At 40.0% G+C, this 13,626-nt stretch overlaps 1 protein-coding gene across 4 annotated transcripts in view; it reads left to right on the forward strand.

Moving 5' to 3' along the window:
* The window catches only part of FREM1 (FRAS1 related extracellular matrix 1), a 64,229-nt gene that overhangs the window by 31,481 nt on the left and 19,122 nt on the right, over positions 1 to 13,626 (forward strand). For 2 of the 4 annotated variants that reach the window (XR_004237526.1, XM_032096245.1), the window contains exons 21-26: positions 1,205 to 1,349; positions 3,676 to 3,817; positions 5,179 to 5,374; positions 6,102 to 6,366; positions 11,775 to 12,237; positions 13,331 to 13,532. Coding sequence is in view for 3 of the 4 variants with exons in the window: in XM_032096245.1 (XP_031952136.1) it covers positions 1,205 to 1,349; positions 3,676 to 3,817; positions 5,179 to 5,374; positions 6,102 to 6,366; positions 11,775 to 12,237; positions 13,331 to 13,532 (1,413 nt within the window). In the remaining variant the exon portion in view is untranslated. Of the gene's footprint in view, positions 1 to 1,204; positions 1,350 to 3,675; positions 3,818 to 3,928; positions 4,031 to 5,178; positions 5,375 to 6,101; positions 6,367 to 11,721; positions 12,238 to 13,330; positions 13,533 to 13,626 lie in introns of those variants that run through there. The other 2 variants (XM_032096246.1, XM_032096247.1) reach the window with 2 other exon arrangements.

Below are 13,626 nucleotides of genomic sequence, written 5' to 3' on the forward strand. Positions count from 1 at the left end.
GTATTTCTTCACATGATAACAGAATCCTAGAACATTTTGGGTTGCAAGGGACCTTTAGGGGTCAACTAGTCCACTTCCCCTGCCATGGGCAGGGACAACCACTGGACCAAGTTGCCCAAAGCCCCATTTGACCTGACCTTGAGCACTTCCAGGGTTCCACAACCACTCTGGAAAAATAGTTTCAGTGTCTCACCACTCTCACTGTAAAGCCTTTTGTCCTTATGTCCAACTAAACCTACTCCTGCCCCTTGTTATGTCACTACAGGCATTGGTAAAAAGTCTCTCTCTATCTTTACTGTAAACCTTCTTTGGACATTGTAAGGCTGCAATATACCTTCACATGTCTAGCAATAAAGGTACAAATTGGGATACTACAGCTTAGCATGATTAGTGAGGCTGCTTTAAAGCAGCAAATCTATTTCAAATACATGTAGTGAAAAAGTGTATTTTACATTGCCAAGATTATGGTGGATTCTTCCTGACTGTGGCTATTTAGTGAAACATGGAATCTATCAGTATAAAGAGGAACATGAATTCAATACTGTCAGTCCAATTTCAGTTCAGCCCTCAAAACCTGAGGAAAGATTTTTTATCTCTCTGCCTGTCTAATATGAACCTCCAGATGTATCAGGTGTCCACCCCAAGCTCTTCTGCCTTCCCAAGTCTTGGTTTTGACTCTCTTTTTTTTGCTTTTTCCTTTTGTTACCCACAGCAGTGAACAAACCACCATCAGCCCAAAACTTCTAGTTGTCCATGGTCATAGATACAAGGCCAGCTGTCCTTCCAAAGGCTTCTTTAAAGTTCCCTGAGGTTTATTTAAAGCACAGAAAAGTACTGTCTGACACTCTCACCCTCTCTATAGTCTCCATCAAAATGATATGGAATCAGGAGAGGAGAAGAAATGTACCTTTTTCAGATTGACAGAGACCCCTTTTTTGGACTTAAGTCAGGCTGGTGACCTTGAGTCAATAGTATGTTAGAACAATGAACAGGAGCGGCTCACCAAACTCATCTTCTGATAGCTAAGGCAAATTTACTATGGTTACCCCATCATATGGCAGGGGGAGATGGAAGAAAGGTGATTGACTCAGAGTGAAATGATGTGAGGGATTTTGCGGGAGTCAGATGAAGTTGTTCTTTCCATTTCTCTCTCCCATTCTCCCTCTCTTTCTCTTATTTTTCTCCCCCTTCCTGCCTCACATAGGAATGAAGCTGATGTACATGCACGACAACTCTGAAAACCTCACTGACAGCTTTAAAATTCAGCTATCAGATGGAAAACATAAAGTCCTCAGAACCATTTCAGTAAAGGTCATTCCAGTTAATGATGAGAAACCAGTGCTGAGCAAGTAAGTCACATGTTCCTGTTTCTGAGGGTGGGACATGTTCAGACAAAATGATGGAAGAATGAACAAAACATCAAATCATAGAATCATACAGTCATTAAAGTTGGAAAAGGTCTTTATGATCACAAAGTTCAACCATCAACCTAGCATCCCATGATGTTCACCATTAAACCATGTCCTTGGTGCCTGATGCAAAGAGGAAGCCATAACTAGCAACAGACTAATGTCAGTAAAGATGTTTCTATATAGGTCTCTATCAGGCTGTTTAACAAAAAGTTTTTACATGCTTAGTGATGCTCTATATTAAGAGAACAGAGTAGAAATAAAAGTGTGTGGGGAGACATGCCTGTTGTGTCTTTCACAAGCTACTTGAAGGTATTTTCCAGGTGTTGCACCTCTGCTGAATGCTGACCACTATGGTACTGTTTTCCTCTTCTTTGAGACAAACACCTGCCTAAAACACCTCTCTGAAAGCAGCTCTGGATTTTGGCATGAGAGAATTCATAAGGTTGAAGCAGCGAAGAGCTTTCAGATTATAATTCTCTTCCTCTATATTCTAAAACTCTTTTTCTCAGCCATAATTCAGCTTCTGAAAAGATACACAATAATTTCCCTTACTCTTCAAAGCTAGGAGTCATAAATGAAATAGACATGATCAGAAATTTCCTGGCAGACCATTTATAGATGGGCAGCTGGCTGCAAGAGAGCCAAACCTCCTCAACATTTTAAAAAGGAGCTCATCCCTTGGGATCTCCAACTGATGACTTGTCACAGAGCATCAGGACCTCCATACTTGTGACTGTTTTCCAGCATCAGACAGGCGGATGAGAAGCTATGGTCCCAAAGGTTTTGGGAGTATAGATCCGAACCTCTAAAGTTTGCATTTCAGACCACAACCTGTTAACCAGACTGCCACTAAAGAGGGAATTTCTGATCCCTCTGGATATTTGGCCTACTTTCAGGTCAGACTTACTTTCCCATTGCAAAGAATTTTTAATGTTTTTTTTTTCACCAGGTAGAGCTTTCTGCAATAACGAATGTTAGTTTCTTAGTTAAAAGATGCTCAGTGACCACATAATGCTAATATGAGAGAATGTCAATTTTAGTTAGAATAAAGAGTATAATTTATGTATGCATATGTCATGTACTGATATTTACTGACAATTGCCTATTTGTTCCTCACATGTTATAGCTTGATCTGCCATTTTCCACCCTCTCTCTCTGAAAGAAGATGATGAAGTTCAAGAAGTCAAGTGTCCTTAGCTTTGCCCAGCTAGATCCAGAAACTTGCTACCTTGTCTGGCAATGTCTTGTCTCACCACTTGCTCTTCTTGTGGTGAACAATAGCATAGAGTGAGACATCTGCTCCCAAAACAGCTATTTCTTTAAAAGAAGTCACTGCCGCTTGCCTGTTACTTTTCCACTGCAATGAGGTCTGCTGCCAGTATTTATGCAGTAGTGCTTTAAGAAAAGTTTCAGTTTGGCACTGAGGTGATGTAGCTGCCACATTCAGTCTCTCAATTTTCTCTGTAGGGTACAAACTTCCTTGTGCCAGTGCGGTGTTTTACAGGTGATTAATGGGCAGTACCTGTAAGCTTTTCTTTACCTTTTGATCCGGGGGCACTTTCCACCTCACGGATTTTCAGCTCTCGTCTCCATTAGTTACGGTCAACACACTGAAGAACCTGTGATGGGATGTTTTGGCTGGCAAACTGTGCCTCTTATTCACAGTGATTGCCAAAACCTCAATCTGTCACCTCTTGGATTGCATCCTGTGGCAGAGAGTGCCCTTGGGGAATGTAAGGCCTTCACGCATTCCCCTTGAGAGCTTCTTCCCAAAATGAGATGTGGGTGCTAGAAGGACCATAGAGAAGAAGCCAGTTAGCTTTTGTTGTGTCTCTTTACAGATAAACGTGAGCCTTGAAGGCTAGTAATTTGAAAGACAGTCTTTTCCTAAGTGAGCACACAGTTCCTCAGAGCCAGTGTTGCTATGCTCTGTAGTTGGAGTAATAAAGCAGTCTATTTGTTTACATTGTCTTCTTCCTATAAATTGTATGAAGGTAAGCAGAATAGGGTCCAGGGGAATAAGAGAGATGTGTTAAATCACAGTTTGTTTTAGGTATCTTTGTTGTTTCTCACCATTGTGAGGAGAAGCTTGCCTGCACAGTTCATTCTTTTTTTCTTTTGAACTGAAATAGGCACCCTCCTTCTATTCTTTCTGCAGTTGTCATTTCTGTCAGCATTTGGTTAATCCATATTTCTGGTAGAGAAATTACATGTTGAAAAGGCTCCTTTTATTGCATCAATACATGACTTTTAATTTTTTCAGGAAGAACGATATAGAGGTGAACATAGGTGAAACTCAAATAATTTCTAGCGCTATTCTGTCAGCAGAAGATAAAGATACCCCCAGAGGAAGAATTTACTACTTATTTGAAAGACTTCCAGAAAATGGTCAGCTTCAGCTCAAGGTTAGTCTTTGTACTTCAACAAAAAGTGGACATGCAAAGAATTCTCTCTTTTTAGGGCAAAATGAAGCTCATCTTCCTTTTCTCCCAAATGTCTGTCATATTTTGAAGTAGACAGCTTGGCCAGTTTGATTGTTGAAGGAGCATTTGAGTCAAAAATGATGCTGTCCCAGAGGCTTTGGCACTAAAACCCAGATCCTGAACAAGAGAAGATGGAAGGTAAAACACATGTCAGATCATCTGAGGTGAAAATTGAGAGAGATACTGTGATAATCATCCCAAAAAGGGGGGAAATCAAGCATCAAAGCTAGGAGGGAATGAGGGTGAAAGCCCTTGATTAAAAAAAAAGTGCCTTTACTTCCGTGACTTCAGGGTTTAGAAATTACGGAAGGAGTTGCATGTGAAAGAGTAAGCAATACCTCATCAACTAGAAGAAAAGCATGGGGGGAAGGAAGGGAAACGGAAGATGATGGAAGGGCTATATCAAGAGGAATGGCAAAAAATAAGATTAGAAATGGAAGGAGAGATGATAATCTGTTGACCTAAAATAAGACAAAGGAACAAAGATAGAAAAAAATGCCTCTCTTAAATTGTGTGCATGTGTAATAGAAATAAAATTCTGTTTCTAAAACTTGTGAGCTTGGAAAGTATTTTGATGTTGGATCTCAGCATCAACCTGTGGATCAGATGAGACTTGTGAATTAAATCTGAGACAAGAGACAGCTGGTGACTGGAGTCTGTCAGTTTAAACATGTAGGGTACCCATGTCTTAGCACTCTGTCCTGGATAACCTTTGCTCCAAATCTAGTGATGCTGTTACTGCAGCTAAATGTCAACTACATGGATCAGTCCAACTTAGGGTACTAGGCTATTTTCAGAAAAGCAAGAAATTTTATGGTATAATTATTACTTTTTTTTGTCAGCTGAGGATCTCTGGGGCTCTAAATTTCTGTGCTTCCCTGAAGTTATTCCTGATACTGTTTTAGCTATGACTTCAGATAGAGCCAAGAGAAGATTTGTGAAACTAAGAAATAGAAAACATAAGCTGGCTCAGGAACTATTTAATTTTCATCTTGGTGTCTGAATGAGAAGTGTGCAGAAATTTATTTCTTAGAGTAAAAGTGGCTAAACTCCATATTACTCTATTTTATAAATGGTCATTGTATCTTCTCCAGCCTTATATCTGCTGGAAAAAAAACTCCAGTTATTTGCTGCTCTTCAAAACAAACTATGAGGAAAGAGCATCTAGAAAGGAAGACAGGTAGCTGCCACTAACAGTCTATACAACTAAAAAGAAACATAATTAACTGGGAAGGATGCACAGGTGATTATAATTTCATGAAGGATGCTTTTATTCTTTCTAGGTAGGACAAGACTGGGTCGCTCTCCAAACTGGAATGAAGTGCTCTCAGGAAGATGTGGATATGAACCTTGTGAGATATGTCCACACAGGAACTGTGGGGTCCAAGAAACAAGACAGCTTCACATTTTACCTCTGGGATGGGTACAACAGATCTCCAGCTGTGGACTTCTACATAAATATCAAGGACTTGGAAAAGGGTAAAGATCCACTAAACTTGATGTTTTACAGTGCCTGTTTCTGAAAAAAGATATTTGAGTACATGTCCTGATCCTTTCTTTAGCATTATATAGACCCCGGCAAGTCTCCCTGCAGATCCTGTAAGTTTAGTTAAACTTGGATTTCACTGTTGGCCAGGTCCTGAGATTTGAAAAGGCTCTGCTAAATGCAATGTGTTGCACCTCGTCTCCCAGGACTCCCAGCTGCTTTTCAAACAGAGCTGAAAATATCTTTCTAAAACTAGCTTTATGTTTGAGTAAATCAGCACAGAAAAACAGCAAATATGTAAAAAGGTAGGCAGAAGACTGTTCAGAAACAGCTGTCTCCCAGGTTATTCTACAGTTTTAAGGTCTTTCTTTTCTTATAAAATCTGTTAGAAACCTAATGGTTAACCTGACACTGCTAAGATTGGAAGAAGGGTCAAAAGAAGCTATGGTCTCTTCATCCTTTGTGCAAACAGGATAATAGTTTTCAGTCTCCAATAGGATAAAGCCCCAAGTAACGTGGCTATGGCTGATCTCATGGCTGACCCTGCTTTAAGCAGAAAGTCAGACTAAAGATGTCCTGAAGCCTCTTCCATGCTGAATTTCTCTATAATCTTACAGTCTTATAGTTTTTCTGCTGGTGACAGCTTTCATATAACTAAACAATGCAGAAGAGATCATCCAGTTCAATATGACTATTTTAGGTTTTTTGTCTATTTTGCAGGAGACATTGCTGTTTTTACAAAACTCCTTAGAGTGACAAAAGGAGGTCGCAGCTACATTACAACTGACGTCCTCCTTGCACTGGACGGTACTGACAAGCCAGAGGAGCTCCTTTACGTGATAACCTCCCCAGCCCAGTACGGGCAAATAGAGTATGTCAGCTATCCTGGCATCCCCATTACGAGCTTCAGTCAAATGGATGTAGCACGACAGATCGTCTGCTACGTTCACAAAGCCAAGGCAGTTGTTCATGAAGATACATTCAGGTAAGGCGTAGTACCCCACCCCCCAAACTCTTTCCCTTGAATTTTTGGGGTATTCAAAAAACCTGCGCTACATGACACAAAACATCCAAAAAACCCCAAAAGAAATTATTAAAAAGAGCTGGAGGTTCTGTGTGAATTCCCAAAATTTATATAGCACTTCTATTTCTACTGCAATAAATATAGTTGGGAATGCTTTGATAATAAATGTATTTTCTCATTGATGCTGAAAACATAGCCAGAGACACATTTACTCAGTGATACTTCAACATTATTATAGCACCCAGGCATACAAAGCTGTTAAGATTTAAGTGAGAGAGGACTAAGAACATACTTGGTGGAATTTTCCTTTGATTTCTTGCTACAGCTGGATGTGGTAAAACTGATCAATTCAGGTATTAAATAATGGTTTTCTTATCTGTTACAGTTTACCATATTAATTTGATTATGGGTTTTTTGAATCCCTAAGTATTCTGGAATATAATGAAAACCAGTCCACTATTAATGCTGTCAAATATTACCATGTCCCACAGCCGTAGGGAGGAGGAGAGAAGATCCAGCAGGCAGGAATCGTGCAGCAAGATTGATTTATTTAACTATTTTACAAACTCTTTCATAGACTTTTTTCTTCATAGTCTAATTGGACAAAATCACCTTGGGGCGATTGGCTAAAATCCTAAAACATCCATTGTCAAATTATTTTTCTACTGTACTATAAACAATGTTCTACAAGGTCGCAGGTGTTCATGGTTTACAGAACTTCTGATAATCTATTCATGAGAGAGAAAAGTATCCCACGGTTTAGAAGAAGCAGGAAAATTCCTTGCTAACAGCATTTTTGTATCCACAGTCCACTTAATCTATTTTGACACTACCATAGCTCAGAAATTCATGCAGACACTTGAATTTTTGGTATAAAGCCATAGGTTTAGCTACAGGCCCAGTTCAGCAGCCTAATGATAATTATTTTCACCTGTTACTGGAATTCTCCTCTTAGAACAGTTTATACTAGGTGAATTCCTAAAGTGAGTGTTCCCTTATTTTGTTCTTAAATGAAGCCCCCTTGGTTATAAAATAGAATGATGTAATGAATTATCATCAGATAAAGAACAGATATATTGCTCAAAGTTTTGCGGACAGTTTTGTAAAAAAGATCAAAATCAGGGAAGAAAAAAAGCTCAAAAATAAAGATAATATTTCTAAGGGAAGAATGCTTCCTTTTTGCTAATACCGGCAATTTTCTCTGAAAACAGCTTTTGACAGAAGATGGACTTACTGTAAAATTCAAAATTAAGAGCTTATTGTTTTTCACTTGTGACTAAGAGAAATGAAGGCTTTAACTCCTAAGAGCTGCAATTCAGAAAAGACCCTTTTTCGCACTCCTAGAACAGATTCCTGATCTGAATGGCTTTTTCTGTGAGGCACGAGGAAGTTCAAGAATATGTGGCATCATCCAGTTTGAGAGTTTTTTTTACAGGCAATTCAAGCAAGTGGGGCATGGAGATATGAAAGAAATCTCCCTGTGATACTGGTTCAGATAGCATCGTCCAGAGTTAACCCAAAAGTAATTCTGGAACTTTCCTCAGATGAAATATTTTAAACTATCCCTTCCACTACATTCAATGTGATGGAAATTCTAGTTAGAAGATTTGTCTGATTCACTTTTACTCACTACAGAAGATGTGAACAAATACTCCCTGGTTTTATATTTCTAAATAGTGAAACACTTTCCCCAAAACTAGAATTAGGTTATAAAAGTAAGGTTGCAGTCATGCCAGACTTAGTTTCGGCAGCATGATATACTGGCTTGTGTCAGTAGGACTTCCATATCACAGCTACGAAAGCAGACCAAACAATTCTAGGGAAACTACAAATGTGGATAAACCCCATGTTTTCTGTTTAGGCCAGTGGCTAAGAACCAAACTAGAAAGTCAGCCTTATAAACGTAAGGTATGGTTCTTTAATAAATATTGAGATTTGATAAATATTTCAATCACAATAATTATGTTCCTTGGTGCTATCTTTTGGAAAATAATTTGGTTTTGTGTAGACATGTAAATATTCTGGCAGAATAGTATTATTATTTCAACAAGGAATTAATTATATGGGTAATTATGGGAGGAGGAGGAATTAACTGACCAGATTTTTACTTTCCACTAAAGTACTTCCTTCAGACATAAATTTACCTGTATTGTTTGGTGCTGTTGGCCTGGAAGAAAGACTTGGCAGTGCTTGTCTGGACAGACGACTGCAAGTGATTAGCAACCTGACATCAGACGCTGGCAGCAGGATGCTAAAAGAACATGCTAATGTCCTCCATTTTGACATGCTGGCTCGATTTTGTAATGAGTTGGCACTATTTATGATTCCATTTTTATCTTTTAAATGCCATGACAGATGGCAGGTCCTACAGCCAACTCCATTGCCATCAAACTGCATAAAGCATGAAATGTTGGTAGTTGTGAAATCAAACCATGCAACATGTCCTCCAAACTTTGCCTGGGAATTGTACCCTAAATTTCATGAGAGTGAGAATACTGGCTGCTCTCCATCCCTGAGGAAGTTAGAAAGCAGACATAAACCAGAAATAAACAACCAAAATCTTCCAAAGTGCAGAAGATGGACATCTTGGACACAGGCAGTTTCATCACCTGTGAAACTGAGCAGCGAATGAAATTCATTGTAAATTTCAGTCTGATGTAGACATGCAGAAGCTTTGTTCCTATCTGGTATTTTCGAGAAGGCTGGATGCACCTTCAGTTTCATGAACTGAATTATCTAAGTCTTTCACTTAAATATTGTTTGAGGCGTCATCCAAATGTTTTTACAACAATCAAAAGAATAAGAGAAAATTCACTTCTGCTGCAATCCTTCAGGCATCTTGAGAGAAGGTTAAGGTCTTGACTGAAGGTGTTTTACCCTTCTTTCTCCTAACTATAGTATTTACCATCATTATTCTAGTTCTGTATTTGATTTCAGATAGCTTACAAATAGCACAACCCTTTTACCATTGGCACAATAGTATAAGGTCAGTGCAGACAGATGTCTCTAGGTTCCCAGCTGGGAATACCATCCTCAGTAAACATATTTCTAACTGCTACATAGTCCCAGGTCCGCCTATGCTCATTCCCATCTGTTTCATGGCATAGTGCCAGTTTACAAGTGATAAAGCTCTAATCATCCAATGCTGGTGAAGGCAATGAGGAGTTTTAGGTGGACAGTCTGTGTGACACAGTAAGCTGCTCTGTGACCTACTGAAAGTCACTCACATTTGAGTCACGCAACGATACACTAGGTGTTGACCCTCTAATTTTTAAAATACTTCTTCAAGGTCTGCAGTCAAGAGACCAAGAGGAAACAGATAATCTACTAAATGTCAGCCAGTCCCCATTTCACTTAAGTACGGTAGAAGAGTATTAGGTGGAAAGCAGCCAGCTAGGCTTGCCCTCATACTGTCTGAAACAACTGTCCCACTCTACTAGAGACAAATTTCTTTGCAGAGCGGACTCTGATCTGGCTCAGGCAGAACAAACCTGTGTGAAAACCACTTAACAAAATGTTTTTGCGTACGCTGTGCAGCATAATCACAGAAATTTATGTAGAAAGGTAATTCATACACACTGTAAGTTGATGGGACACAAAGGACCATGAGATATTTTCGGAGCAATTTTTAGTTTTATATACCCTCAGAAGTTTTTGTTACAGGCATGAAAATGTTCCATGTAACTCTTTTCAGAAGAAAATACGTAAATAATAATCTTGACAATGAAATCTAGGATGAATTTTAAAGGCAAAAAGGTTTTATCCTTATTTTCCTCAACTAAATTTAATAACATATTTCTGCAGACCATGCTGTCACTCGTATGGCAAAAGCCCATACCCAGCTGGTAGGCTTCTGTCATGGTTTAACTGCAGCCGGCAACTAAGAACCAGGCAGCTGCTCACTCCCTCCCCACCTGGTAGGATTGGGGAGAGAATTGGAAAGGTAAAAGTGAGGAAACTCATGGGTTGGTAGAGACAGTTTAATAGGTAAGTCAAAAGCTGCACACCCAAGCAATGCAAAATGAAGAATTCATTCACTGCTTCCTGAGGGCAGGCAGGTGTTCAGCTATCCCCAAGAAAGCAGAGTTCCATCATGCACAACAGTGACTTGGGAAGACAAATGCCACCACTCCAGACATCTCCCCTTCCTCCTTCTTCTTCCCGCAGCTCTATACACTGAGTATGACACCAGATGGTCTGGGATATCCTTGGGGTCAGCTGTGGTCAGCTGTCCTGGCTGTGCCCCTTCCCAGCTCCTTATGCACTCCCAGCCCAATCACTGATGGGGCAGTGTGAGAGGCAGAAGAAGCCTTGATGCTGTGTAAGCACTGCTCAGTAGTAACACAATCAAAACATCCTTATGTTATCAGCACTATTTACAGCACAAATCAAAACCACAGCCCCATACAAGTTACTATGAAGAAAATTGACTCTACCCCAGTCAACAAGAGCAGAGCTTCCAACAGATTTTCTCTACAGCCTTGGGTACCTTTCTCTTAGTTTTGAAAGAAAAACTATCTGTAGTGAATAATCAAATCTTTAGTGTATCTCAAGAAACATCACTACTTGAGAGAGAACTACAAGAAATGATGTTGCTATTGATAGAAATTCCCAGCACAGAAGAAGAACTGTGTAGGTATGACCCTTTGATAAATTAATGCTTTGGATATCTATGTTTTTAACGTTACCCTATACAATTTGTACAGCTCTGCCCAGTATCAGTATTGCAGTGAAAGTTTACTTGACTTTTGTAAAGAAACATAAATCAGTTCCCCTGAATATACGAAAATTTACAGATACACTTAGTCCCTAAACAAACCCATAAAGTGAGATAAGGATGAGTCTTCTTCCAGTTTGGTTTTTAAGATAGTTCTGGGGGCATTGGGTTGAAAAGATTTGTAACAGTGAACAGAAAGAAACCCAAACCAAACCAGGCAGGTAATGCACTTCACATACCTCTTTCTGTAAGCTGTAGGTGCTACTTTCAGGTAACCAAGTGAAGACAAACTTTAAGGAGGTGTAAAATATGTATGCCAGAAGCTACAATAGGGCCCCCAGCCTGTCTGTCATTTTTGATCTGCTCCACCTGTACCTCAGCTAGAAAATTAGATCAGCTCTGTTATGACTGTTGATCCTCAAGGCCTGTCCTCTGGCATCTGCTCAGTCCCTGCAGGTGCATTGTAACCCTTGTCATATACCTGGCTGTCTGTTTTCATATTTTGAAGTTTTACATCCACTCCACTCAGCTCTTCTACTTTTGCAGTATCAACACAGGCAAGTCCTGTAGTAAAGGTCTGCATTATCATTTCATTTCAGTACATGGTGAATCAAGAACAGATGCTGAAGACTGCCTTGCCTCTCTTTGCCAGATTCATCATCAGCAATGGATTGAGGACGAAGCATGGGATATTCAAGATCTTCTTGGAGGCAGCTGACGAGGCTTTGCCCACACTATCTAGGAACACGGGGTTAAGATTAATGGAAGGAGCTACAGCACTTCTTACGCCTGATGTCCTGCAGCTTTCAGACCCAGATACTGCGAAAGAAAACCTTACCTTCCTCTTGGCTCAGCTCCCCCAGTACGGTCATCTCTATTTTCGTGGGGTTGTGCTACTGCAGTACAATTTCACACAGCAAGATGTGGACAACAGGGATGTTGCATACAAGCACCGAGGTGGGAATTCCCAGATTGACAGATTTACATTTGTTGCCACAGATAGGACTAATCAAGGCTTCATCGTGAATGGGAGGGTGCAGAGCGAGCCAGTGGCATTCACCATTCAGGCAAGTGTGACCACAGGCCTACTTAAGAGAGATAAACAGCATGATAAGGTAAAAAATGTAGCAGTTTTGACGACAGCTGGTACTTGCTGCAGTCTCTGATTGAACTGTGCAGCTAAAATGTTTGCTTTCTGTATTCCATGAATAATTAACGTGGGGAATTAACTACTTGCCAAAATGCATAAATATAAGCAAGTAAATACTTACATACTTAATATTTACAGGCTTAAAATGTTACATAGGCATCTCAACTATAAAGTCAAGTCCAGCTCTGGGAGGGACAGAACTTCCTCCTGCTCTGCTTTCTCACTTGGTGCCTGACCCTGTGATGTGCACACATGGGGGTGTGAGGATGACTGTTCTTCATGTCACAGGAATCTTGAATTACAGCCACTTTGCTCCCCCAGCTGGACATCCTGTCTTCTCTCTGAGAGTCTCTGTAAGATGCCTGCTCTGATTCTTCTTTCTTTACTAGAATCTTTCTGTTTACTTCCTATTTCCCCTGCTTTCAAGTCCTTCATGCTTCATCATAGGCTCAGATATGTTTGCTGTGATTTTTGTATGTATCTATGCGACATGTTTCAGTATACAAAGTAGGCCTTGTTGCATTGCATGTCAAAATTCTGTGTTTGAAAACACTGATACTAATGAAGAGGCTATTAATGTTTCCTGATGACAAAGTTTCAAGTATTGTGATGAGTGAGGAATACTATTTCAGTAGAGGGTGAGATACGGGAACAGCAACAACCACTGTGGAATGCTAGAAGATTCATCTGAATTTGTGAAAGGTGGCATTGTTATTATACAACAGAGGTGACAAACCTTTGCTGGAGTTGTCTTTTGCTGTGAAGAAAATGACATCAAAAATGTCCCACTATGGGGAATGTGGGACATCAGGGCAGAGGTACATAGAATTTGTGTTACACTCCCCAGAGAGTACTGTACCCTGCTGCATATGGCAAGGGATGGGCAGTCTGGGCTGGAAACTTCTCATGTGAAGTACATCTTAACTGGAACTCAGGTGTCTGCAGCAGACTGTGAGCCAAAGTGGCTATTGCCACCCTGATCCGGCTACCGTGCTTTTAGAAAAAGCAGGACAGAGAATACCCTGATGCTGTAAAATGAATGTCTAACTTTGATTTAGGTGGATCATTTGGACAAAATGGCACCAAAAATTATTCATCTCCATTGCTTTTCTGATGTGGAACTGCTGAAGAATGGAAATTATGGGATCTATATTACTGCCAGGTACCTGAGGGCATCTGACCCCAATACAGAAGATGACAAAATAATTTTTAAGATTTTGCGAGGTCCTCATTATGGATACCTGGAAAATATAACAACAGGTGATTTGTTCTATAATCTCTTTATACTGGGGCATACCAGGCCAGATTCCAAACCGTATCCTGTTAATGTTTGCTTGATAGAATCGACATTTCT

This window comes from Corvus moneduloides, chromosome Z, assembly GCF_009650955.1.
Source record: "Corvus moneduloides isolate bCorMon1 chromosome Z, bCorMon1.pri, whole genome shotgun sequence".
Classification (NCBI taxonomy): domain Eukaryota; kingdom Metazoa; phylum Chordata; class Aves; order Passeriformes; family Corvidae; genus Corvus; species Corvus moneduloides.